The following is a 26,419-nucleotide window of genomic DNA, read 5'->3' as shown; positions in this document are numbered from 1 at the left end:
CTTTTTATTTTATTTTATGCTTTTTAAAAATTCTATCTATATGTAGATTAAACCTGGAGACCACCCGTGGAATGAACATTTTTTGCAGTGTGCGTCCATGGTTGTATCACATGACCCTTTAATCTTGTGTGTATTTCCGCGTTCACGACGGTCGAGCCGTTATCAATGACTGTCCATGGGGATGTGCAGGGTTTTAGCTAAAGCATCGTTGCTGTTTTCATCATCCTCCCCTCCAGCTGCGGCTGCTGTCTCCGCTCTGAACGAATGAAGCTTTAACCATCTGACGGCCTCCTCCTTCTCCACCGCCGCCTCTTATTCTCCATCGAGCCTGTCGTCGACCAGCGCGGCCGAGCTGGGGGGCAATCCGGGGAAAGGGAGCCGCGGCGCCGCGCACCGGCCGACGGACACCCCACCGCGACGCGCCACCAACATGCTCACCCGGGTCAAGTCCGCCGTGGCCGGATTCATGGGTGGAATCATGGCCGGCGGCAGCTCCGGCGGAGGGGCAAACGCTGGTTCCGAGCTGCCGCTGAAATTCCCATATATGAGACCTCAATTCCTTGGACTGTCCCCGGATGAGATCGAGTGCTCTGCGGACCACATAGCCCGGCCCATCCTCATCCTGAAGGAAACCAGGAGATTACCGTGGGCCACCGGATACGCTGAGTAAGTAGCCCGAAGGCAGCTGCCTTCAAAGCGGCTCCTGTTGTTGTCTTTCTAGTTGTCATCACAGTGACATTCAATGTAATGCACCTGCGTTGAGACATGTGGAGGCCCGAGTGCCTGCAGGTGATCATCACAGCAGTTTGTTTCACTGATTTGCTCCTTCTCAGGTGGAAATAAACAGACAGGTCGACCTGCGCACTCTTAGGTCTCAGGCAAATGAGAAGCACTGACTGGGGGCAAAGCACCTGTTGTGACCAAGCCTACATCCACGCAGCATCCTTTTGCATGCACTCTCCAAGCATTGCATCACATTTAATTTGCGTGCTGTTAGAAATGGATGACAGCATTCATCCAAATGATCACCTCCCAAGCTGGTTTACACGTGCAAGAGGATGATGCATCTTCTACCACCAGCATCTGTTAGTCTACAACTGTGCTCAATTTATGGCTAGCTTATACTCATGTCACATTTTGCGCAGGCACTCCTCCACACATCTGATTTAAAAGCTTAGAAAAACCCAGGATACTGAGGATATGCTGATTCCATAAGTAATAACTCACTTACAAGCGCAGCACTGTCTCAGTCTTGCCAACACACACACAAAATGGCTCACAAGGTAATTTTATATATATCAGCGGTGAATGGAGTATCACAGGGAGCTGGGCATGGTACAAGACATGCAATACTACTGTACGTCACATACTGGGCATGTATGTGACAACAAGCAGTAAACGACTTTAATTAAAATGCCAGCAGTCAGTTTCTGAGCGAGTGCGTCTTCTATCACTATTTCACCACTACTGTACGTGATACATGGCACAGTAGGCATCCCGTTGTGTGTGTGTGTTGCATTCTTTTGAACCTTTTGAACGTAGTCACTCCAAAACAATACACGATACAGACCCGTAAAACCTACACCACAGCTTCCCCTCTCACACAGAACACATGATATGATTGGATTAGTTTATTACTGAGGAGAAAATCTAGGCAGAAAAGTATAGGCAGCTCAGACAGTCTTTTAGCTACAGTAAGTATCAACTGTTTCCCCGCTGCATCCGGTCCCAGCCTTCGTACATCACAAAAGTCAATTTCTAGCAGGCATTCTCTCTCTCTCCACCCTGATACCAGTAATGTGTGTGGTTAACATTTCACAATAACATACACAGAATCTTGATTAGTTACCAAGGAACAAATCAGGAACTAACTGCTAATTAATCAAGTATCACTGATACTATTAATCAACCATTATCTGATAATTGTTCCTAGATATCTGTGAATCTACCTCCTTTACGTGCTTTTTACTTAAATATCAGTTAACATATTTGTGCCTCCTTAAGTGGTGCATCATACTGAGTTGCTAGTAGAAATGCATCGTTACTTCAGGATTACCATACCAATGCATGCCATTTCTGTGCCCTATAGTGCAACATACTTAATGACACAAATCTTTTAACATATTCAGGTTGCTAAACATGGGTTTTGTTGCCTCTTTCTACTCTTGATGCATTTTTGTTCAATAAATGTTTGCTGCTTTCCTTCAAGAACAACAGATTACATTTCAATATTTTTATTATTACATATTTATTATTAGTAATAATTGTAATAATCTCTCCCACTGGATTATAATAGAGTAATACTAACAAAGTTGGAGAGTTTTGGAAAATACTGAGAGCGAGATGTTTGCAAGCACACTAATTCCCAACCACTATAAATAACCAGGTTAAAGTAACAGTTTAATTAAAGTGTTTACATGGAGTTTGCAGGATTTGTTTGTTAATTGGGTCTGTGGTCACATCTTTCTTTTTTTTTCTTTCTTTCTCTCTCTTTAACACACACACACACTCCCCACACACTGATACTTAGAGCAGGGATGAAGTGTCTCTTTGGGACCGGTCTGGTTAATGAGTTCAGCTCGTATCAGCATTTATCTGTAATTAAAGCCTCCTGTGTTGTCATTACAGCAGCCATTTTGATTCTCACCTCTCCCACCTTTCATGCTCTCTACACTTTTCTGCTCACAACAAAAACAGCACAGCACAGACATCGGAAATTGATTACTCTACTACGTTTTCTTTCTTTCTTAATGAGGTAAATCCAAGACAGTTCAAAGACATTTAGTCAAATCTTTGGTGCAGTGCTCATTAAACCCCTCCCGAACCGCGATTGTCCAGTCATAGCTTAGCAATCGCAACTAGACTGTCAAACTTTGATCTTCTCCATATGCTGACATGTTGTGCATGGGACTGTAGTAAGAACAATAGTCAGTATATAAAGAGCTTGGACTTTTTAAAATCCCAAAACACAAGAGCAAAAGTGTAAGAAATAGTTTAAATTTAAGTGTGTTTGTCTACTGTAACGTGAACTGCAAATGTTAGCATGTCCAACTAACTAGCTTACAACCTAGCAGCAACTGAGCATTACTTCCAAGTCCAAGAAGCAGTTTTAAAAATTCTTGTTCACAATAACACATCCTCTGTGTAATATTTCCCCACTTTGTGGAAGCTGGTCCTGGATGCTACTATATCAATGTTTAGGGTAACGTTAGCGGCTATGTCCTGCTCTTTATTAGATTTGGGGAAGTTTATACTTCAGCATCCCCAGCCATACCCGTTACCCAAGATGGCATTATATTCGTTAAACGCATCGGTTCTAAAAGCCTTCTTTTTTGTAACGGTAAAAGTGAAACATACTGTTTGAAAATACAAACAATAAAGCATAAATCTAACCTCTATCTGGCTTGTCCAATTATTTAAGCTAATTAGCTGCCAAAGATATGCAGCATTAGCCTCAGTCTTTTTGCACAAAATTGTGTATGTAGCCATTAAGTGCCTACATAGTTATTATTTACCCTTTTAGAGGGTTCGCGTTTTAAAATGAGTCAAGTGGAATCAATAAGACTGTGTTTTCAACTAATCATGGAGCTAACATTAACTTAATTAGCTAGCTACCTACGGCTGACAAAATCTGTCAGCGACAGTTATTTCAGCTGGCAAAATTGACAGTTGACAGCTAGAAATGAATATAAATGCTTATGTCTGCCTCTGTCTGAAACCAAGGACCCACTGTTTAAAAAAAATACTAGGAATTTTGAGTGGTAAATCTTCCACCGTTGTAAACAGTCACCGTCCCATTGGAGCTACATATTGAAGAAGATATCTAAACTCGTTATTCCTACATTCCATTCAAACTCTCCCATTTTGCCATCATATTTTCTTATCTCTTAGATTCAGGTGGTAGTGCAATCCTGACCAAAACCCTCCAGAAAAAGTACTAAATTTTGACTTTTTGAAAGCGTGTTTCGCTGTTATTGTTCCTTTGATGTTCCGAGTTAAACAGAGGCAAAGCTATGAACCATTGTGCTTCACCAAATAATTATCATATCCTTGGGGGCCAATGTCTGGCCCAGAATCTGTTGCCGAGGGTAGAGAAACAAAGAGGGCATTAGATGTCTGACAATGGAGGGGAAAATTAGGTTTTGTTCCTAATGGGGGGAAAGCTAATTGTTTCAAATGAAACAAAAATTTGATTGGCAGGGAAATAAAATGAATCTCATTCTTCCTGCAAATGGTGAAATGAGGACAAATTAGATGCAAGAGTACTTTCAACCACACACACAATAGCACCAGCTGCACCTACAGTGAAATAGAGTGATACAGAATGATCCACTATTGATTTAACCTATTAGATCCATTTCAGTCATGAAGGATGATGATTGTTTTTGCTAATAGTTTTTATGTTCAGGGTTCAAAAGTTCATATAAAAATGACATTTTTTCATACACAGTAATGTGAAATCAGCACGCACATACACAGGTCATTACATTATTGTGTTTGTTGAAAGCAAATTAGATGAATAAGACAAAGGCTTCCTGGACTTCTGTGCATCAACAAGCTCAAAAGTGGTCGATGCTTCCTCTGGACATGATGGCTTTTATACTATGCATGCGTGACATGACACATTATTACCAAAGTAGTGCCAGTTTTGTGTCAGGAGCTCCCTCGATACCACAGTGGCATCCAGTTCCATTGTTAACACATTGTGCTTTATGGGCGTTATTAGCATAGTTAAAACAAATACTTATATAGATAGATATATAGTGTACACAGCAAACGTGGCAGTGCTGTGTGCAGCTTCTTGCCCGTTGATGCCAAATATGTATAGTGCAGGTTTATGATTGTTATACAGATTTAGATTGTTGTAGTATTCCCACTGTTCCCACAACCCCAGTAGAGGCTAATTAACCGTGTTTCAATGGAATGTAGTTTTAAAAAGACTCAGCACTCAGAATCTGCATCCTATAAAATTTCCTGTTTTACTGAACAGACAAGAATGCTGTACACATTTTAAAATATCTACTTTACAAGGGTCCTTGGTTATAGGATTTCCACTGCAGTCCACAAGTGCAAAATGGCCACACAAATTTAAAATACAAAGGCCTTTATTGATTTGGTATCCTCCTATTTAACCACTGCGGATAATGAAGAAGGCTGATGCTTTTTTTCAGCACCCTCCCGCCACATTCTCCCTCTCTTTCTTGAATCCCAGAGAGTATCCACTCTGGTGCAATGGACAGCTACACAAGGCTTTCAAGACAATATCTCTCTCTTTCTCTCACTTACTCCACCTCTCTCTCTTTGTCTCTCTCTCAAATTCAAAAATGCTATATTTGCGTGAATGGGTATTAGCCATTGTTAAAAAAGCAGGTATGTAACACAACATAAAAACAGTGTGATAGTGAACAATTGGAACAGCAATGTACATAAATATTTACATATATATTCATATACATGCTATCAATACGTGCATAAATTGACACTTTTGCTAAGTATCTCTGGCCGTGTTTGGCACTTTCTCCGTGACCCTGTCCCTAACTTTCTCTTTCTATCTACAGTTATTAAGCATTTGAGGCAGAGAACTGAGAACTGGCAGAAATGCTGCCTAGTAGAAAACATCCACAGTCTGTGTCTATAAATAGGCATGCCAATTTCTCAGCTCTCACACACATTCACAACACCCTCCAGAGATGTCTGTCAGACTCGCAAGTCTCATTGGAGCTGTTTCCACAATCTAATTTTTTTCCCTATTTAGTGGTAGCCCAATTCTGTTAGCTACCATAAGCTATTATTCAGCAGGTTTAGTGGCCTTTGAGGTGGCCAGTAAAAGGTTAGGGTAGCACTGAAAAGCTATGTGCCAAAATTTTAATGTAGAAAGATTTCAGTTCTCATTTGTTTTGCAAGTAGAAACTTGATTATATTCTTTGAAATGTTACATCTGTGTAAACAAGTCTTAAGTAATGCGATGACTTTCACAGTCAGGGCCATTGTTTAGCAGCCAAGGGGAATTGCATGGCACAATTTAAAACAAGACTTAGAGTCTTAGAGTCTGTGAGTGGTGCCTTGAGCTAAATGTTAATGTCAGCATGCTGACTAAGATGTTCTCCATCTTAGTGTGTTAGCATGCTAACATTTGCTTACCACTAAACACAAGACACAGCAGAGGCTGATGGGAATGTCATTAGTTTTGCAGGTATTTGGTCATAAACCAAAGTATTGGAGAAATAAAAATTTTGACCTGATGATGGTGTTACATGAAAAGTTAAGGGATCGCCAAAGTTGTTACAATTCATTCTGTGGGGCATGAATGTCCAATTTTGTGACAATCAATTCAATAGTAAGACCACAAATGTCAATTTCATGGTGGCACAAGAGGGAAGACCAAAGTTAGTAAGATTTATCATCTAGGAACCATGAATATATCTTCAAAATGTTGTGGCAATCCATCAAACAGTCTGGACCAATGTGGTGGACTAACAGACCGACATTGCCATCTCTAGATGCAATGGTGGGTACATCATAGGCTGATTCCAGTATTTTTGGAATACATTTGTTTCACTTTTGAACCAACCAAAAGATAAGTATATAACCGATTCAGTATTTCTCCACCAAACTTTTAATACTGGCATTTTGGAGAAGGCTTGAAACAGCATTTACACCATGGTTGGTATGAATGTAACTTAAAAAATTGCTTTATTGCTTTAAAGGAGCACTGTGTAGGATTTAGGTTTGTCCTTACTGGGCTACTATAGAAACATGTCGGTGCAACATGGCGGCCTCCGTGGAAGGGGACCTGCTCCCTATGTAGATATAAAGGGCTTATTCTAAGGTAATGAAAACACAACTATTATTATTTTCCGGTGATTATACACTAATGAAAACATACACCAAATATTCTATTCAATTTCTGCTGATAGATCCTCATAAATGTTACACACTGGACCTTAAAAACTTTATTTTTGGTGTTTAGTCAATACTTTGGTTATTTGACGAGGGGTGGGCTATGTGTTGGGGGGGACTAAGACTCATAACCACAGTATATTTTAAGATCCTGGCCACGGCCCTGCTGATATATATTTCAGGTAACTTCTCATACTGATTGTGACAACAACACAAAAAGCAGTAAAGCAGTAATTTAAAAAAATGTTGTCAAATGGTAAAATCTGAAAAAAGAGGAAATAGAGACATAACTTATATTCAAACCACACAGTTACTGTGTGGCTGTCCTTAGTCGTTGCTGGGTTGCATGTCTTCTTGGTGCCATCTCTCTCTGTGGTCTGCCTGGTTAAATAAGGGACAAAGGATGAATAAGGCAACACACACACACACAGCTTTGGGCGTGTATGTACATTCACGCACAAACAAAGACAGTCCTGTTGCTTCAGGACAGTCGCTTCTCCCAGCAGAGCAGTACCACAGACGAGCTCTCGTGTTTGATCTTCGTCAGGAACATGAAACATACAAAGCCAGCTGCTTCGCTGGGTGTACCGATAGAAACCTCAGGCTGTGGCTCTGACTAATTGTTGTGATCCTGCAGTGAGCCATAATAACCATGAAAGACTGCAGTACCGTTTCATCCAACAAAAAGCATCTGATGTCTGCTTTCATTCAACCACTTGTTCCCGACCACAGCTGTCAGACTGGGAAATCACAGCAAGCGGTGCATCTGCTGCTTGTAGCAAAATCTTTACTGGAAAAACATGAATGCTGAAAGTATGTTGCCAAATGTGATTTTTATATAATAGAACCTCTGAATGGCTGTAGACAAGCTAACAGTCAAAGCCTAAAAGATGAGTCAACCTGTATATATCCTGCTCCTGTTTCAGGGTGATTAATGCTGGTAAGAGCGCGCTGAATGAGGACCAGGCCTGCTGCGAGGTGGTAGTAGCGAGAAGGAGGCCAATGAGCTACTGCCCTCCCTCCACGCCCAGCAAGACCCCCACAGCCAAGAGACGCAACTCCCTTCCCAACGGAGAGGGCCTGGGGCTCCGTATGGAGCACAGCAAGCAGGGAGAGGTAAGAAAACACACATACACAAACACACATTCCATTGAATGTGCTAGTATATGCACAAAGGGTATACCGTGTACATGCGTGATGCATTTATAAACAGCTTTGCTCACAGGCATACACATGCATCCACAGGGAGCAGCGACCTAACTAGTGGAGCTACTCAGAACAGTTGGAGTACACGTTCACATCAAGTACTGTATACGTGGAGCTGTGCAACCTGGAGTATTTCTTCCTGTAGTGTGTTTAGTCGTGGCATGTAAAGTAAATCTCATTTTGAAAACTAAAATAATGATGGGCTGCAACTAACGATCATTTTAATGATCAATTTGGGAAAAATGTCCATCACAGTTTTCCTAAAACCTAAGGTGATTAATTCTCTGTCAATCGACTAATTGATTAATTGACTAGCTCCAGATGTTAATTGTCATTTCAACAATAAAAAATAGTCAAATGAATTGTTTTGGACTTCAATATAGATTTCATTCATGCAATTTTTTCTCATGTAGGTTGTCAGTCAGTGGCACCTCCACAAATTGGCCATCCGTCACAAAAACTGTGAGAACTGTTAGAGGAAGCAGTCGAAACAGATTAACTAACCCCAACCTCATTTCACTTGGGTGTCCATTCAAAAATATGTTTGTGTCCAAAGTAATTTGTTTCCATGGTTATACCATGTGCGCTGTGTGGGAAAGCTTGAAAGTACGTCTGTCGGTTATCGTTATTGTGTATAAGTCCTGGCAGAATCTGCACAAACCAAACATAAAATGTAACAAAGTGAACTTTTACACTTTGCTTCGAACAAAAACAAATATTAACTGCAGTCAGTTTTGTAAAGGTTGCTGCTAGCAAGCAATTACAGCGGAAAAAAACTAAACTTTATTTGACAGAGAATGTGTATTCAAGGTCAGGTAATAACAAGCAGAGTGTGTGATGGCAAAGACATGACAAAGGTTTGAGAGGGAGCATTGTGCTGTTCCTGCCTACAGAGAGAAATTAATAGAGAAGGAGGTTTGACCTCTGCAACTCCCACACAGTGTTGGACACGATGAGTCATAATGTTTTGTAATGACGTACTACAAATTCAACAAGCAGCATTAGTCATTTAGCATTATGTTTTTCTTTGTTTTCAAACATGTATTACAATTTTTTGCCCTTTTTGCATCAGCTCTTGTGCTGTTCCTGCCTGTATTATGCAGATTTTCCACTATAAATGTCAACTGTTTTGACGTTTTGTACAATGGCTCCTGTCCCTTGTAAAAACATGGAAAATAGGCTCCCCCAAATTGTTACAATGTCATAAGAAACAAAATACTCATTGGGAGCAACAGTTTATTAGTCATAATGGAAATTACAGACTGAAAAAATATGTTACGTGTAGGTGGTTTAAGTTTAGATAGATGTCTCTGGACCACAGACACAAAATTGTCTTTTTCTGTTTGTGTATGTAAAAAGGAGTCTGGAGTTAAATGCTATTTAAAAAAAAAAAAAGTGTGTAATGATTTCTGTGGCACACTCCGGACTCCATAGTGCATTGACACTGTTTAACTGAAACCCCACTGGTGAATTTGGCTTCATAATTAATAATGAATGCTGATCTTCTTATAGATCCTCTGTATGGAAACAGACAGCGGGTGGAATACTGATTAGTGGGTGTGAAGATGTGCATTTTTGAGCTAAAATTTTTTAATTCCTTTTATAATTTTTGTCATGATTGTGTGGTTGAATTTTTATGTGTCTGCAGGACAGTGAAGGACTGGTGTTCCACTACTGGGCCTTATTCGATGGCCACGCTGGCTCAGGTGCAGCAGTTGTCGCCTCCCGCCTACTGCAGCACCACATCGCCTGCCAGCTCCAGGCCGTCATTGAGATCCTACGCAACCTAGCCTCCCTGCCCCCAACCGTCCTGGGTGAGGAGCCCGACAACAACCCCTACCTCCAGGGAAACACCGCAGGCCCTCACCGAGCACTGACCCGGGCCGCTTCGTTGCGTGGGGCCGCAGGTGCGCCACCTTCCCCGTGCAGCACCCCGCCTCCGCCGCGCTTCTTTACTGAGAAGAAGATCCAGCATGAGAGCCTGGTGATAGGAGCCATTGAGAACGCCTTCAAAGAGATGGTGAGAGACAGGTGCAAGGTCATGTTACATTTTAGTCCACTCATCCTGATCAGTCCTGAAAGCTTTCACACTCACTGGAAGTCACTCTGCAATGCGTCATTACTTAACATTTTAGGATTTTGAGTGAGACTCTTGTATAGAGAAATGTGCTGTGAGGTCGCAAATAGGTGTTCATTATCTTCTTGCAGGGATCAGTGGTCTGACCTCTCAGTTACAGACAGCCCTGTCATCACCCCATTGTCAGCATCTGTAGCACCTGCACTATTTTCTCCTCTATTCCAAGTTCCACACTTTATTAATAAGTAACGATGGCTGCATTCCTATTACATAGGGTCATCATATTGTGCATTTTGACTCACTGAATACTTAATGTAACAGCACCATTGTTAATGTTATCTGCCATGAAAAAAGGTGATATCTTTCCCATGATTTTCATAGTTTACTGTTCACTCAAAAAACTATCAGTGGATGGATTTATATTTGATCAGAAAATGAATAGCTGATGAGCAAATTAAATTGGATCAGACAAGATTGTCAAGTGTTTCAACACACAATGCATTATGTATTGACCTTTTTTCAGTTCACTGTCCATGAATATTCAGACGTTTTGTGATTTATCTGTTAACTAATCTGAAAGCTGTAAAGTGAATCTACACAGATTTGGAGCTGAAATAATCTAATGACGTGATTTAATCAATTATGAAATTAATCTGCATCAACTTTGATGATCAGTCAATCTTTTAAGTCATTTTTAAAGTAAAAATCTCCAAATAAATAATCTGTTTCAGCTTCTCAAATGTGAATATTAGTTGGTTTCCTTAGTCTTCTATGATAGTTGAATATCATTGGGTTGGAACTGGTGAGGAGATAAAACAAGACATTTAAATACATCACCTTGGGCTCTTGGAAGCAGCGTTTTGACATTTTACAGACCAAACAACGAATCGATTTATCAAGAAAATAGTTACACATCAGTGGACCGTATGACTCTCAACAGTTTATTTAGACATCTGGCGTCAGAGAGCTGGCTTATCAAATGATGGCTCCTGGCTAAACGCCACTCAGCCGTACACATACACATCAGACTGTGGATTTCTGTCGCTCTAACTAGTTCAAAGGCAGCACCTGACTAAATATGTCTCAGATAATTAGCTTTTTAATTAAAGGCATTTAACTGAAATTAACCTGTTCAGTTGTGTGTCTCCATGTCATTTTCCTTCACTGTTTTATTTTGTAGGTTTCTTTTAAATTGCTATGAGAAGATATGTCTGTAGAAGTCTATGCGATATTACCACTAGATGGCAATGGAAAACAGCGCACACTGTTAAAGCTGGACCCTGTGGTACCCAGATTATAAAGATCACTACGAAAGCTCCTCTCAGATCAACTCCCCGCCACCCTCTCCCTAGTGGAAAAAGAAGCACTTGCTCTTGATTTGACATTCTTATTGTAGGAGATTATCACTGCAGCAGTTAGAGCTGTGGCCTCTGTAGAAAGAAGTCCACCTGCAGGGGAAAAAACTGCTTATCAGAGAGTTCTGTCTGCAAGGTTTTTGCAAGATATGGAATGCAGAGAAATCCATGTGCTCATATTCCTGTTGTAGAAGGTTTGGAACAGAAAAAGCATAAAAGAGTGAGTGTTCGAATAACAAATACAAAATTAAGCATCATGAAATTGAGAGAAAAAAACAGCTCTCTGAGTGTGTGCACTACAAACAGTCAAGTCAAGATACAGACCTTCTCACATATCGCTGGCTACATTATTCATACACGACAAGTTCTTGTTTACTGACACGCAGTCAACAAGGTTCAGGTTAAACCGATCGATAGTTCACATCGATGCCCACCCGTCATCTGTCTTTCTAAAAAGTTGATCAGATTTTCTCAGTCTTGCCTCTCGCTCGCTTTCTGTGTCTGTGTACCTTTTTTTCTCTATCTCACTCTTATAGCCTTATAGTCATATTTCTATTTCATGTTATTGAATAGAAGACTTGTGTGGGCTGCTTGCAGTGTGGATTTTGACTTTACTAACATGTCTTAATTTTTACTGTCACATGTGGGTGGGCGTGGGAGGTTTTTAAAGCTTTTTTTCTGTTGTCTTCTTAAGTGATGTCTCATTAAAGATTGACAAAACTGCCTCTCTGTATCGCTCCCTTTCCCAGGATGCCCAGATTGAGAGGGAGAAGCAAGTCTTTAACATCACAGGAGGATGTACAGCTCTCACTGTGGTTTACCTGCTAGGAAAACTATACGTTGGGAATGCAGGTGACAGCAGGTATGTATGCTTATCTCCTGGCCACTAAATGAAAGGGTCTGTAAAACAGGCGGTGATAATTACACCGCAGTAGATCCCAGGGACCCAAAGACATATGACGTGACGCCCTTCTCACTGTCTTGGAGGCAGTCCTGGCCAACCTCAGCAGGAAATTGGCTGACATGGTCGGGCCATTGATCTAGTTCACCTGGGCCTTCAAGGTGCTCACTCTGTCTCTCCTTTCCTACAGCTGACATCCACCCTGCATCGCCTTCTTTTGCTTTTGATCCTTCAACACCTCCACAGCACACATCCATGCATTGCTTTCAATGCTGATTCCCACACCCCATTGTTCATTTGTGTTAACTTTAGTTTTAATACATTTGTTTTAAGTAAATCTCTTGCGTGGACTCACTCCTTGTTACATCCCCTAAACCAATTTATGAATGTAAGGTTGCCTGTACATTACTTTTCCAACTTGTTTGTGCGTCTGCAGGGCTATCATCATTAGAAACAATGAGATCATTCCCATGTCGACAGAGTTCACACCAGAATCAGAACGACAGCGACTCCAGTTCCTGGTAAGAAAACTCTGCACGGCACTTAGTCTTTAGTCTAGTCTTTAGTTATAAAGACTAGATGTAATAAGGTTAGTCACACAAAGCCATGTTAGCCTGAAATTACACACTGTGTACACATAGCCAGCAGCTGGAGAACCCCAATACCTGAGAAACGGTGTTGGCCAGTTTCTCACTGTGTTCACACAACAAGCAACATAATCACCAAGGCGTTTGAAGTCCATCAGTTTCCTATAGAGCTGTGCAACAGCTCAACCAACTTGTCAGCTGAGAATAGCTAGCTGTGATTTACCTTTTTATAGTCAGTGGCAGTAAGCACTGACTCATATTTCTGCACTTCCATGGTTCCTTTAGATTTCAAGAATATATGTTTCAAATATGTTTGGATAAACAGTTGCCTCCTTAGTTGGAAGCAATGGAAAGCTCACTACTGAATACTTTCTTTACGCATATACTGCCTGCACAGATATCTATGTACAGTATCATGTATTAAGAAAGATTGAAGTGGAGCCCGACCAATACATTGGCACGGCCGATATTATCGACCCATTTTATCTTATCACCAATCATCGGTATCGGCATATATGTCTGCCAGTCAATAAAAGAAATTGCAGCACAGAAATGCAGAGATATGTATGACGTAATTTGCAAACAGTGTCTCCATTGCATAGTTTGTCCACCAGAGAGCAATGACAAGTTTATTTTTCAACTGTAAAATATTCTGCTCAGTACAATTATTTAATAACCAAACTTAAAGCATTTTTTATGTTATGTAAAACGGGCTGCACTCGTTGCCTTTATATTAAGTTTCTTGAAATCCTTCAGGGTGCTACCAACTTGGAATAAAAGTACAGTATTGAATTCACATATAGGGCGAACACTCCCAAATGTTATTCTGTGTCTAGGTTTTAAAAAATTAATAGTGGCCAATATATTATCAGAATTTTTTAACTCTCCAATATCATATATTAAAATTCCAGTATGAGTCAGGCTTATACAGAGTGAAGGAACACTGGGGGAAAAAAACAAAATGATGGAAGATGACTTTCATTTGATCTGTAAATCTGCCACACATTGAGCTGCTTGACTGAGTCGTAGACCATCATTGTCTCTCCTCCAGGGTTTTATGCAGCCTCACCTGTTAGGAAATGAGTTCACGCACCTGGAATTTCCCCGGAGAGTTCAGAGGAAAGAAGTGGGCAAGAGGATGCTCTACAGAGATTTCACCATGAATGGATGGTGAGTCTTCTCCCGTCTTTGTTATTTTCTCCTTTACACACTATTTTTACTGAGCAGACAAAGACCCCTGCATCCTTAAAATGTGTGCCTAAGATGAGTGGCCTGCCTTACCATGAATCATACCTGTCAAATTATGATGTGAAATGAAAACTGCTAATGTTCTGGGTTTGCAAACTCCAGCCCTCTCCAGCTGCATCCACCCTAAACAAAACAGTCTGATAAAGATTTCATTAGTCTGGATTACTCTGCTTCTCTCACTCCCTTTCCCTCCTTTACTGCTGCTTGCACTCTTCTATACAGTGAGAGCTGAAGAGACCAGCAGAGAGCTAATGAGGGAGCAGCCTAACCTGATATGATATAATGATACAGCAGAGATGGACCTGTATGTGCAGTGTTATGTGGGTTTGCAAGGCACCTTGCTGTTTGACTATGGCTGCAGTGGAAGCCAGTAATGAGATGTGCTTTTACTGACACTCACTCACTGACACAGAGGCACATACAGCACTGTGTGTGTTGTTATGTGTGATGTATATTTCACCATAAGACCACCCCTCAAGAGCAGAAATGTGCCAGCCAAGATGTGCCACTGCATGGACTACTGGTTGTGTTTCTCTGTCATCTTATATATTTAGTCCATATCTTGGAAAGACTGTGTATTGTTTAAAAATTTAAATACTGTACAGATACAATACTCAAGTTTTGGTAATGATAACGAATCATTCCTTTTTAAGCTAGCAAACCTGGCAAACTTGTTAGCAACAGTTGCTTATTTACACGTGCAGCAGATACTGAGCATTATTAGCTTTCATTTGTAGTTGCATTTGTGTACACCTGGTGAATGTAAGTCCAGAGCTGTGTCTCACTTTGGATACTTCCGTTAGTACACTTCCATGTAGTACACTGTGTACACCATGTACTTACTTGCGTAGTGCATGAATTTCGATTGACAACTTCTTCTTCTTTTTAATGGCTAATTGAGACCTTTGCAGTACCAAATCATTACAGACTGCTAAATTAACCCAATCAACATACTGATGGCTTCTATCCAACAACAGTATAGTGGTACTTCGTGGGGGAAAAAATGTATAACTTACCTTTTGTATATTGCGGTGTTCACCGGAGCAACCACAACTGCTCCCCTTCAGCTACATAGCCAAGATGGTGACCATTGAGGGTGAGAAGTGGCCAGCGTTCCACACTCAACTTTTTGACCGTTATGAGTACATCATCCGGGTACTTGTATTGCACTGCATTTTGCCATAATTGCCAGTGTGAACGCACTTATGCACTCAAAATAGCAAGTGTAAGTATGGAAATACGCAAATTGAGACACAGCACAGTAGTCACTCTTTAGCTGCTACACGCTACACTATGTTCATTAGCTAGTAGCTAACTTTGTCTGCAGTTAGCTTTTTCACCAAAAACTGCTGCTTACTGTTTGCTTGAAATGACACTTACGAGAGCGGTGAGAGTGAAAATAAGTTGCTGTAAAACCAAAACAATGAGTTGAAAGAGGCTGAAATGGAGCTGAGAGGAACTGCAGAGTTGTCACTTCGAGCGACCCCTTTATGTTATCATTTGATCCATTGTTAATATAGACTTACTTACTTATAGAAATATTGATTATAGCAGCTTTAAACATGTTTTTCTGCAAAACCTTTTTTCATTTAACAAAAGAAGACAAAGTTCTCAAATGTTAATTTAATTTTGTCCAAACAAAAACTTGCGTACAAGAAATGTGCATAAATAAAACAGTGTAAAACTAGCAAAATTTTGATTTGAAAAACTTTAACACTCCAACTCACTCACACATTATGAACAGTACTAGCTACTGATATTTCAGAGCCATGGTCAGGGCCATAGATTCTTACTTGCACAAACCTCAGTCAGATAACATATAACATAACATTTTAAACTAAACAACCCCTCTGCCCCTGCACTCTCTCTGCTACTGGAAACACCTCGCCCTGTATGTCTACTGTCCATAAGACACTTTTACACTCTTTATTTAGGCTATGTTGACGTGATATGGTGATGTGTAGACTGCTCTGTGTGTGTGTGTGTCAAGTTCCGACCATCCTCAGCTTTAAGATTAGCCTGGGTCACAAACCAAGGCAGCTGGAAAATAATTTTGAGGGATTTGAGAAAGCCAAGAGATGAATAATGAATCTGCTTTTGGCTGCTGTAGTTTGTTTACTGCAAGCTACTTCTGAGGTGCCATTGAGCAAGGCAGTATTCATATGGAGCTCTGCAAGGGCCAAACTGCTCATCAGATTTTCTCAGAGCCCAAGGTGATGTCTTCAAATTGCTTGTTTTGTCCAGCCAACAGTCCAAAGCCCAACGATGTTTAAATACAAAACAGAGACAAGCTGTATAACCAGTGGGAAGATAAATTAGTGCAGTGTGTGACTCACTGTTGTCTCTCTCTCTCTATCAGAGATATCAGAGATATGATATGTTTGACGAGCAGGAATGATGGTTGACTGATGGATGAAGAAGTTGTGTCTCTACCTCTCCAGCACAAAGGCAAAGAGCCAGACAGAAAGTGTTGTGTTTGACTCGGGTTTGAGACAGACAAATGGGCAGAGAGAGACACAGCCTGACAGACGACAAACCCTGGTCAGATATGAAGCTGTTTGAAGTTGATATTATCCACTGACTGGTGATGCCAAGTCTAATCTAGCTAGTTTAAGTACATCAGTGTCAGGCATTTAGTCTTTCAGTCTGACATCAAAGCTTCATGTCTAAGTCTGTTTTCAGATCTTCTGCTTCCATTTGTGCACTTCTGAAGTTTTTGCTGATGCTTGTGTTTGCTTGCTCGCTTTCCCTTGCAAAAATTTTCAGTAGCAAAAACACTTATTATTGTTATTGCACAATAGAGACACACTTGCAATGAGACAATTTTGACCGTTCTTTCTTTTTTTTTTTTAAATGTACTCCGATAAGTACCCTAATTTTATGAATGTTCAATACTAAATCACTGGAGTACACCTTTAACAGTGTAAGAAAGCACAAGGAAAATTATGCATTCACACATGGTTATGAACTTAAAGCAGCCACTGAAGACATTTTTGGCCACTTGGGGGCAGCAGAACAAGCTGTAAACACAACATTGACATATTATCACCTTATAAAGTTGTCATGGCTAACATGTAAACGTTTACTTATTTAGACATCTAGCAGACACAGAGTAACATAAGCATACATTTGGAGTCATGTTGGTCACCTGATGAACGTCAGTCCAATGTTCATGCTCCTTGTAGCTCTGTTTAGTCTCCACCAACTTTGAGGGAAATATCTAGCTCATTTGCTGCTAAATGCTCCACTATGTTCACCAGCCAATTGCTAACTTTGTCTGCAATTTGGTGCTGAGCAGGTAGTGCATAGTTGGTTTATCAGCAGCCTGCTGCAGCTGGAAGTGGGGTGGATGAGAGCAGTGAGAGTGAACTAAAACAGTAAAGTTGCGGGCCTTAAAACCAAAACAATGAGCTTAAAGACACTCAATGCTTCATAAAGCTGCAAAGTCAGGTGATGATAGTTGCCACTACAACAGCCCCCTTTCATATCACAGTCATTTGATCAATTGCTAATATAAAAATATTGAGTACTGCAGCTTTAATGAGTATTTAAATGTATCATTTAAAAGATAAATCAGAGAATGATCGTGAATAAGAGACAAAAGGGCCCAGATGTGGTCAAGCATATTTTTATTTAATCTGACAGTCTTAGCTACAACGCGTCAGTCCCACAGTAGTTGGCATCTTGCTCAAGGACTGGTGGCAGAAGCTATTGGTTATGTTACATCTTGATGGGTAATGATGCACCTGACTATAGATCTGTTATGAAGCCAAAATGGCTCCCAGGGCCAATGTGACAAAGGGGAAAGCATTTAAGATGGTATAATTAAGAGAGAATTCAAAGGTCTCCTTTTGTTCTTCTCACTCTTCTTAAGTAGCTTAAGTGCATATATATTATTTGCGTGTATGTGTCAGACAGAAAGAAAGTAAAGATTCATTCACTGTCTTGGTCTGCTTTTCTTGTCTTTTTCCTCAAACACAGGGCATACAAGACCATTGAGGATGAAGATCTCAAGTTTCCACTAATATACGGGGAAGGGAAAAAGGTAAGAGTGTGTGCCTACTTCAAGCCCTGTACATCTACTCTAGAATTCAGAACTGCAGAGAAAATCACTTGCTCTTACATTGTCAATCTGACACACACACACACACACACACACACTACATGCGTGCCAGCCACCCAGAGAGTGGGCGAACACTTGGTTTCTGATGTGCAAGTAACACACTGTGCGTATGTGTGTGTGTGTGTGTGTGTGTGTGTGTGTGTGTGTGTGTGTGTGTGTGTGTGTGTCAATGTACACCCTCGCTAGAAGAGAGAGCAGACAGTCCATCTGTTTCACTCCAGTAGCTACATCTAACACACACGGACAGACACACACCGCTCGGGAGATGACAGTCGTCTCTCAGAGAAGTGAAGTTTATCCCCACTGGGACAGCAGGGGAGAGATGAGAAGAAGAGACCAAAACTGAAAAACACTTCACCAAACAAATTGCACAAAACGCTTCAAATTCTCAGTCGTGTCAGTTTGTTTCATATTTTCAATCAATTCAGTTTGATGCAAAGAGAGACATAACGAGAGTCTCCGTCAGAGAGGAAAACAGCATCTAACGGCCACACAGCGCCATTGTTGTCTGATGAATAGCTGTTGGATTCAAAGAACAGTCAAAATGAAGAGTTTCCACACAGGGATTAAAGAGTGGAAGAATATTGAAAAAGAATTTGATAATTAAAGGAATAGAAAAATAACTGAGTTTCAGCGCACTTACAATACTTTACAGACCTATGTCACAAAAAAAAGTGTGTCACAAAGTGTGTCATATTGTGATGTTTGTTTAATGCACCACCAAATACATTTTTCCCAAAAAGCACAGCTATATTGCAACTGTACTATGAGCAATTACCAGCTCCACCACCCACTTACGTTGTAAATTCTGGCTGGGAGGTAACAGGGTGAGACTCTACTTACTGTCAGGCAATATGGGACCATGTTTAGATCCATATGTTCATCATTGGCTAACTGACAAACACCAGAATTTCTTTTTAAACTCAACAAAAAAATGCTTTGTAAATATACAAATGTGTAGGAAACCTAATCTAACCACTCTGTTTAACAGGCACGTGTGTTGGCCACCATTGGTGTGACCCGTGGGCTCGGTGACCATGACCTCAAAGTTCATGACTCCAACATCTACATCAAACCGTTCCTTTCCTGTTGCCCTGAGGTAAGAAGCCAGCACTGCAAATAGCCTGCCGGCACACATTCAGTCATTGATGATTTAAAAAGTAAGCTTAAAGTCCAACTGAAATTAAATTGCTTTTTTTTCTGCTACAGCATACATATGTGCTCTGTAAATCACTTGTCCTGTGTTCTGCTTGGAGAAAAAATCAGAAACCAAAAGGGAGGAATTTATATTTTTTGTTTTTTTGGTTTCATGATGGCACCCCTTAGTTTTGCATTAATTCGACGGAATACCATTAGGTATCTGTTTACATAGACCTTATTTCGAAACAGCCAATCAAATCTTTGCATAAAGCAGTAACGTCGGCGTTGACAGCCACAGACTCTGAACAATAACCCACATTAGCTTTCCTGCTAAAGTCTCCTTCTTATCTAACTTACAAATATGAACACACATCTTGTCCTTCATCTTAGCTTGTTGAATGAGCCACCAAACAAATATTCACCGGGGGAAAGTGCACCGTTAATGTCAGTCTGCAGGCTAGATAGCTAATTTGCTGCTCAGCTGCAGCACATTAAACAGCATGTAAACGTACCTGCAAATGTCACTTGGGTCCGGTTAGATGCTGGTGTGGTCCTTACTCTTCAACACCACTAACCATGACATGTAGGCTAAAGCGCAGGTTTGTTTATTTTGCCTCTCGCTCACTAAGGTGTAACACTTTGGGGGTGTTGTATCATTTAAAGTTACAGTTAAAGAAATAATACTACATTTTGGGAAATACGCTTATTCTTTTTCTTGCTGAGACTTAGATGAAGATCGATACCACCATTTTAACTGTATGGCAAATATACAGCTGGTTAGCTTAGCTTAGCATAAAGACTGGAAACAGCTAGCCAGCTGTCTCTGTCAAAAGGTAACAAAATCCGCCTACCAGCACCTCTAAAGTTAAAAATTAACACGCTATATCTCCCCCTGTATCCAGTCTAGTTTTGTTTTTTTGGATTATTTTTGGGGCTTTTGCCTTTATTTGATAGGAACAGCTGAAGAGAGACAGGAAATGTGGGTGAGAGAGGGGATGACATGCAGCAAAGGGCCGCGGGTCGGACTCGAACCCAGGCTGCTGCAGTAAGGACTCAGCCTTGTACATGGGCCGCGCACCAGGTGAGCTACTGGGGTGCCCGTTTCCAGTCTTTACGCTAAGCTAAATTAACCGGTTGCTGGCTCCGGTTACAAATGTACCGTACAGATGTGAGTGGTATCAATCTTCTAATATGTTTTACACCTGTATATTACAGATGCTCTCAGGAAATATTTCATACTATCATTTTGACCAAGGTTTTCTGTGGAGGAGCCAATCCTTGTACATTTTATTTTATTTTATCCTCCTCCTTTTTTTGTATGTAGGTCATTTAGGATTCACCTAGCTACAAATGAACCACTCCTTTTAAACAAAACCGACATGTTCTCATGAGCACCTTGTTTTATTAGACATACTTTTGAATGTCCTGATATCAGCTTACATCTGCGGTTGGCCTGTGTTTCATTTAGTCATGCTAGGCTTTCCAAACACGAGGAATTGTGGGCTGACATGTCAGCATATATCTACTTGAACCCAATAACCCTCAGACTTGGGTTGTATCCTGTAGCTGGTACGGTTACAATCTCTATGAATCAACTTCTTCTTCAATCCTAATCAGATGTTGCAGGTGTTTATTTTCTTTCCTCCATTCATTCTAGTTCTTCTTGCCATTCCTTACCTTGTTTTGTCTCATGAATTATGTCCTATATGAAAGGATAAGTCAATCACATGGCTTATCCTACTTCTACCCATGTTATATCTGCACTACAGTCACTGGAGGTAGCATTTTGCTGCATCTATGTCAGAACAAGGTCCTCTGCTGCAAGAGAACTTGAGCTCACCTGTCTGACTGTCTGGCACTGGTTTCAAAGTGCTTTCATCTTCTGATGGAGTTTGTCTTATAGAGTTTTGCATTTTTCCTCCCACAGCTCTCTGCTTGATCTTTAATTCATTAATACCCGGGTTCATACCAGGTTCACATGGAAGACTTAACTCCTCTCAGCACTTCTGTGTCTGTCTGTGTCTCTTTCTTTCTTTTCACAAACACAGCTCTCACCCCTCACCAAAGTCTCTCAAGTAGTTTCTCGAGATGCTCTCAGTGAATGAAAACTTTGAGTTCATTAACTTGTGAAAATGCCATGCAGTGTTCTGTGTGAGGGCTAGGTCAATATGGCTGAGGAACATGAGCTACTTTAGCTGAGTGTACTTGATCTTGCCAGCTGCTTAAAGATCTTCTTCTTCTTTTCCTTTCGGCTGTTCCCTTTCAGGGGTCGCCACAGCGAATCATGTGCCTCCATCTAACCCTGTCCTCTGCATTCTCTTCACTCACACCAATTAACTTCATGTCCTCTCTCACTACATCCATAAATCTCCTCTTTGGTCTTCCTCTAGACCTCCTGCCTGGCAGCTCCAACCTCAGCATCCTTCTACCAATATATTCACAGTCTCTCCTCTGAACATGTCCAAACCACCTCAATCTGGCCTCTCTATAATATATATATATATATATATATATATATATATATATATATATATATATATATATATATATATATATATATATATAATTTTTATTTTATTATTAATTTTTTTATATTTATAATTTTGAGTTCTAATATCATTGTTCCAGTTTCTGAGCTGATAGCCACCAATATGTGATGCTACCAGTCCAGTCGTTGCCATTAATGCCAGTCATTGGCGTCTTCTTTAACTAAAATTATTCATTTTTATTCATTCAAATTATTCATTTATTTTTGTTGCATGTGTAAGAGCGGAGTAGTAAATCCATGCTAATTACAGAGAAAACATGAAAATAACCAGTTTGTTATTGTGAGCATGTTAGCATGCTGATGTTAGCATTGAACTCAAAACACAGCTGTGTCTAACAGCTTCACAGGGCCACTAGCATGGCTGTAGTCTTGTTTTTCAGTAAAGATAAAGGGAAGAGGGTAAAACGGTCCTGACGTTTAGTGGTGAATACAGCAGCAAAGTAATACCAGGCAAGGGAAATTAAGTGATAGAAATGTACCAAAGTAATTGTGTTGCGACTGCAGTTTTGAAGCTCTGAAGCATCATGATGTCAATTGACAAGGAGTGTTTTTAATGAAACCCTTCATGTTTTGTGTTTTGGCATGCAGGTTAAGGTATATAACCTGACGCAGTACGAGCACGGGGCTGATGATGTTCTGGTAATGGGAACCGACGGCCTCTGGGACGTCCTCTCCAACCAGGAAGTAGCCGAAGCCATCACCTCATTCCTAGCCAACTGTGACCCTGATGACCTGCACAGGTCTGCTGCTTATTTTCCTTTTTCTTTCTCTTTAATTATACATTTGTTGCTTTGAGTCTGTATACCTGAAGGCTGGTGCTTCCAGTTTCCCAGTAAATGTCCATTTTTTTTGTCTGCATTGAATGTTAAACTGTTCTGCTTTAAATTGTGCCACTGTGTTGCATATTTTATTTAACAGGCATTCTTTTCCTTTCGAGGATAAATTACACCCTTGGCCTTGTACTAATTCCCCTCATAATTTTCACATTTTTTAATATAATGATAAATCTGCAAATAAAGCCAAAAATAGAAATGTTGTCTCATCAGTGCAGATGAGGTCCAATATCTTTTCATCTTGTAAAGTCTAAAGATGTCATTTTGAGGTAAAAAGGCAAATAATACAGCGGGACAGTTTAATGACAAAATATTGAATTCACCCCAAAAAATCGATAGTTTGCCTTGTGTTTCACACGGCATGAAAATAACGCAGTTTACATCACAATTCAGTGGATTGCTGTGGATTATAGGCTTTATTATGGTTTCCTCTGTTGTCCAGGTATACAATGGCAGCACAAGACCTGGTGATGCGAGCACGTGGCGTGCTGAGGGACCGAGGCTGGAGGATCACCAATGAGCGTCTGGGCTCCGGAGATGACATCTCGGCCTTCATCATACCGCTGATGTACGGCAACCGTCAGCCCTGAAGAGCCTGACAGAGATGCTGCGGTTCAAGGACCTGAAGGGCATGTATGCTCTTAAACCAACAGGATTGATTAGTCCTGAACTGAGAATCCCCTTTCAGTTTCCTCAGTGCAATTTGCACATTTCTTTTCTTCCTTAGACCACGGATATACTAATATTTGGATATTTAGATTTGTTGATGTTTCATATCTCTATAGGAGTTCAGAATTGGTCAGCCACCAAATTTGGCTGCTCAGGGGGAACTAGTTTATTTTTTAAAGCCTCAAAAGTCGGAAAAACTCCAACATGAATATTTAGACACATGGTAATTTAATTTGTGTCATCAATCAAAATTGTCAAGAAATATTTTGGCCTGTTGATGAAAGTGAATCTTGAATGTTGTTAGTGACATCAGGTTTATTTCCCCTGAACTTCTGCAGATATATGAAAGCTGAAATAGGCGAATGCTCTTCCAAAGGGAAGAAAAGACCTCGTTCTTTCTGTCTTTCTTACCTCTCTTGCAGTGCTGTACAATAGGGGAGGGGGGTACGCATATTTCACGTGCAGTTTTCATGTTTCTGAGAAAGTGCACAACTGACCAGTGAGAAGAAAAGAGACAAGGACATGAAGTTAACTAATGCAGATCATGAGGAATCAGTTTTACTGGGGCGTGAAAACTCTTGAGTCTGTATGGATCAACAACAGGGACATAGCATGATATGATTTATGATCAAAGTTTGATATGAAAATTGCTTTTAAATTGTCATTTAACAACTGCATAGAGAAAATGTTCGTGAGAAATCAATCTGTTGGTCATCAGTGAGTTTGTCTTTAGTTGCAGTTAGTTGGTCATTAGCAGTCATGGTTATGGTGTTTAAGCTCGGCTGTATGTTTCAATATTTAGGGAAGTACACTTATTTGCTTTTTGCTGAGAGTTAGATGAGAAGATCGATACCACTCTCACATCTGTGGTTCCGTCCAAAGGTTAAAAAAAACCCTCTAAATTAACACGTTATATCTCATTTGTTTAATCCGTACAAAAACCAACATGTAAAAACGGCAAGTGTTGGTTTTACAGGGTGGTTACATATACCGTAAAAACACAAAAAGAACATATAAAAGAGTGATACCACTCCCATGTCTGTATGATAAAAATGAAGCTACAGACAGCAGTCGGTTAGCTTAGCTTATCATAAAGACTGGAAAAAGGGGGAAACTCTGTCCAAAGGTAACAAAATCTCTAAAGCTCACTAATTAACACGTTATAAATGTCTGTTTAATCTGTATAAAACTCTGTACCAAAGTGTAAAAATGACACATTGTTTGCTACCACATGTTGGTTGCTACGACACGTTGATTATAGCAGTAACTTCTAAGCTAACCTACAGTAAGCTAACCTACAGTAAGCTAACGGTCTGTCTAGTATTTAATGTACAGATATGAAAGTGACATCAATCTTCTCATCCAACTCTCCCCAAGAAAACAAATAAGCTTGTTTCCCAAAATGTCAACCAATTACGGAAATATTTCATACAAGCTAAACTGTACACTAGGAAACTTGGAATTTGTGGAAATTGAGTTTTTCAAGAAACCCGTTTCACAATTAGCTAAATGCCGAAGTTTTTAAAAAGGTGGAAAAATAAAGACTAAACATTAAATTAGATGACTTGTGTACATCAGAGTACTTGCACTTTAGACTGACCCACATCATTAACCATAGAGCTATGATATATGAAATGATGTAGAGGCAAATATTCCCTGCAGCAGGGAGGATAAAATAAAATTCATAGTCAAGGTGAACAAACGTTTCACAGAGAAAAAACTGAAGGCTTTCTTTTGCGTTAACATGTTTTGCATGTTTCATAAGCTTTAGATGCTTGATATAGATCACATTTGTCTTCAGAGGGACAGGTTTGGGAGTAACAATGTGCTATAGTGATTTACTGTGTGTCAGTGCATGCAGTGACATATTGTAGGCCTGGGAATATGAGCGACGGTGCAATGGTTTACACTGCTGTTTGTTTTTATATGGACTGAATTTGTATTTCTGTAATGTATCAAAGGGTTAGTGATAATGTTACTTGTTTGTAAATGTGCATAGACCATGCATATATGTAGAAGGTTGTTTTTCCCTTAGAATTATTAGCCTTCCAGACATTTAGCATAAGAGCTAAGGGTACGATTCATTGTGAAGGAAGGGAATGAAATGAAACAAAAATGCTAGTGGCCAGACACAAAACCAAATCATGTTTTTGCACTTTTTTTATCTTGTTGACTTGACTTCAGAAAGAAAAGTAACTATGAAGAGTTCACAGAGTTACAGACTGCAAACTGATGTGCATGTGTATTTTTTCGCCCCTTCCCAACGTTATTATTCTGGATTCATAGACTACACTCCTCAGCCAGCCACTTTGGGTTAAGATGCAGGAGATGAGAAGTAGTCTGCGGGAAGGGGAAACTTAGACTTCAGAGGGTAAACAAAAATTTTTTTTAAAAGTTTGATTCCAAGCTGAGGGGAAAAAAACAATTAACCACATACAATTAAAACAAACTGCATGTTTAGGTCCTTGACTGACAAAATAATGATAGCCTAAGATTGAATGATTTTTCTTCCTCAAAAGTGGGTATGTAGAGTTTTGGAGTAGCACTGGTTTACTTTAGGCTTGACTGTAAAGTGAGAAGATGTCTCCTTATTTCATAAAACAGGGCGTACAGGCGATTGACTGAATCCAAAACCGTTCATTTGGAAATAGTGCCAGGATGAGGAAGCCATTGTTAGAGGAATAGTTCGACATTTTGGGGACATACACTTGCTTGAGAGTTACATGAGAAGATTGATACTCTTATTTCTGTACAGTAAATGTGAAGCTACAGCTAGTAGTTAGCTTAGCATTAAGACTGGAGAGAGTTAGCCTGGCTCTGTCCAAAAGTAAC

The 26,419-nt window shown here is 40.2% G+C and overlaps 1 protein-coding gene across 1 annotated transcript; it reads left to right on the top strand.

The window, feature by feature from the left end:
- On the top strand, positions 1 to 26,419 carry LOC122871364 (protein phosphatase 1H-like). The gene is made up of 10 exons (XM_044186397.1): positions 1 to 666; positions 7,827 to 8,016; positions 9,755 to 10,126; positions 12,288 to 12,400; positions 12,876 to 12,960; positions 14,078 to 14,196; positions 18,256 to 18,319; positions 19,389 to 19,496; positions 22,674 to 22,825; positions 23,361 to 26,419. The coding sequence occupies exons 1-10, from the start codon at positions 431 to 433 to the stop codon at positions 23,506 to 23,508; spliced, it is 1,587 nt and encodes a 528-aa protein (XP_044042332.1). The 5' UTR covers positions 1 to 430; the 3' UTR covers positions 23,509 to 26,419.

This window comes from Siniperca chuatsi, linkage group LG23 (genome assembly GCF_020085105.1).
Source record: "Siniperca chuatsi isolate FFG_IHB_CAS linkage group LG23, ASM2008510v1, whole genome shotgun sequence".
NCBI lineage: Eukaryota > Metazoa > Chordata > Actinopteri > Centrarchiformes > Sinipercidae > Siniperca > Siniperca chuatsi.
This window is presented reverse-complemented; position numbering and strand designations above follow the sequence as displayed.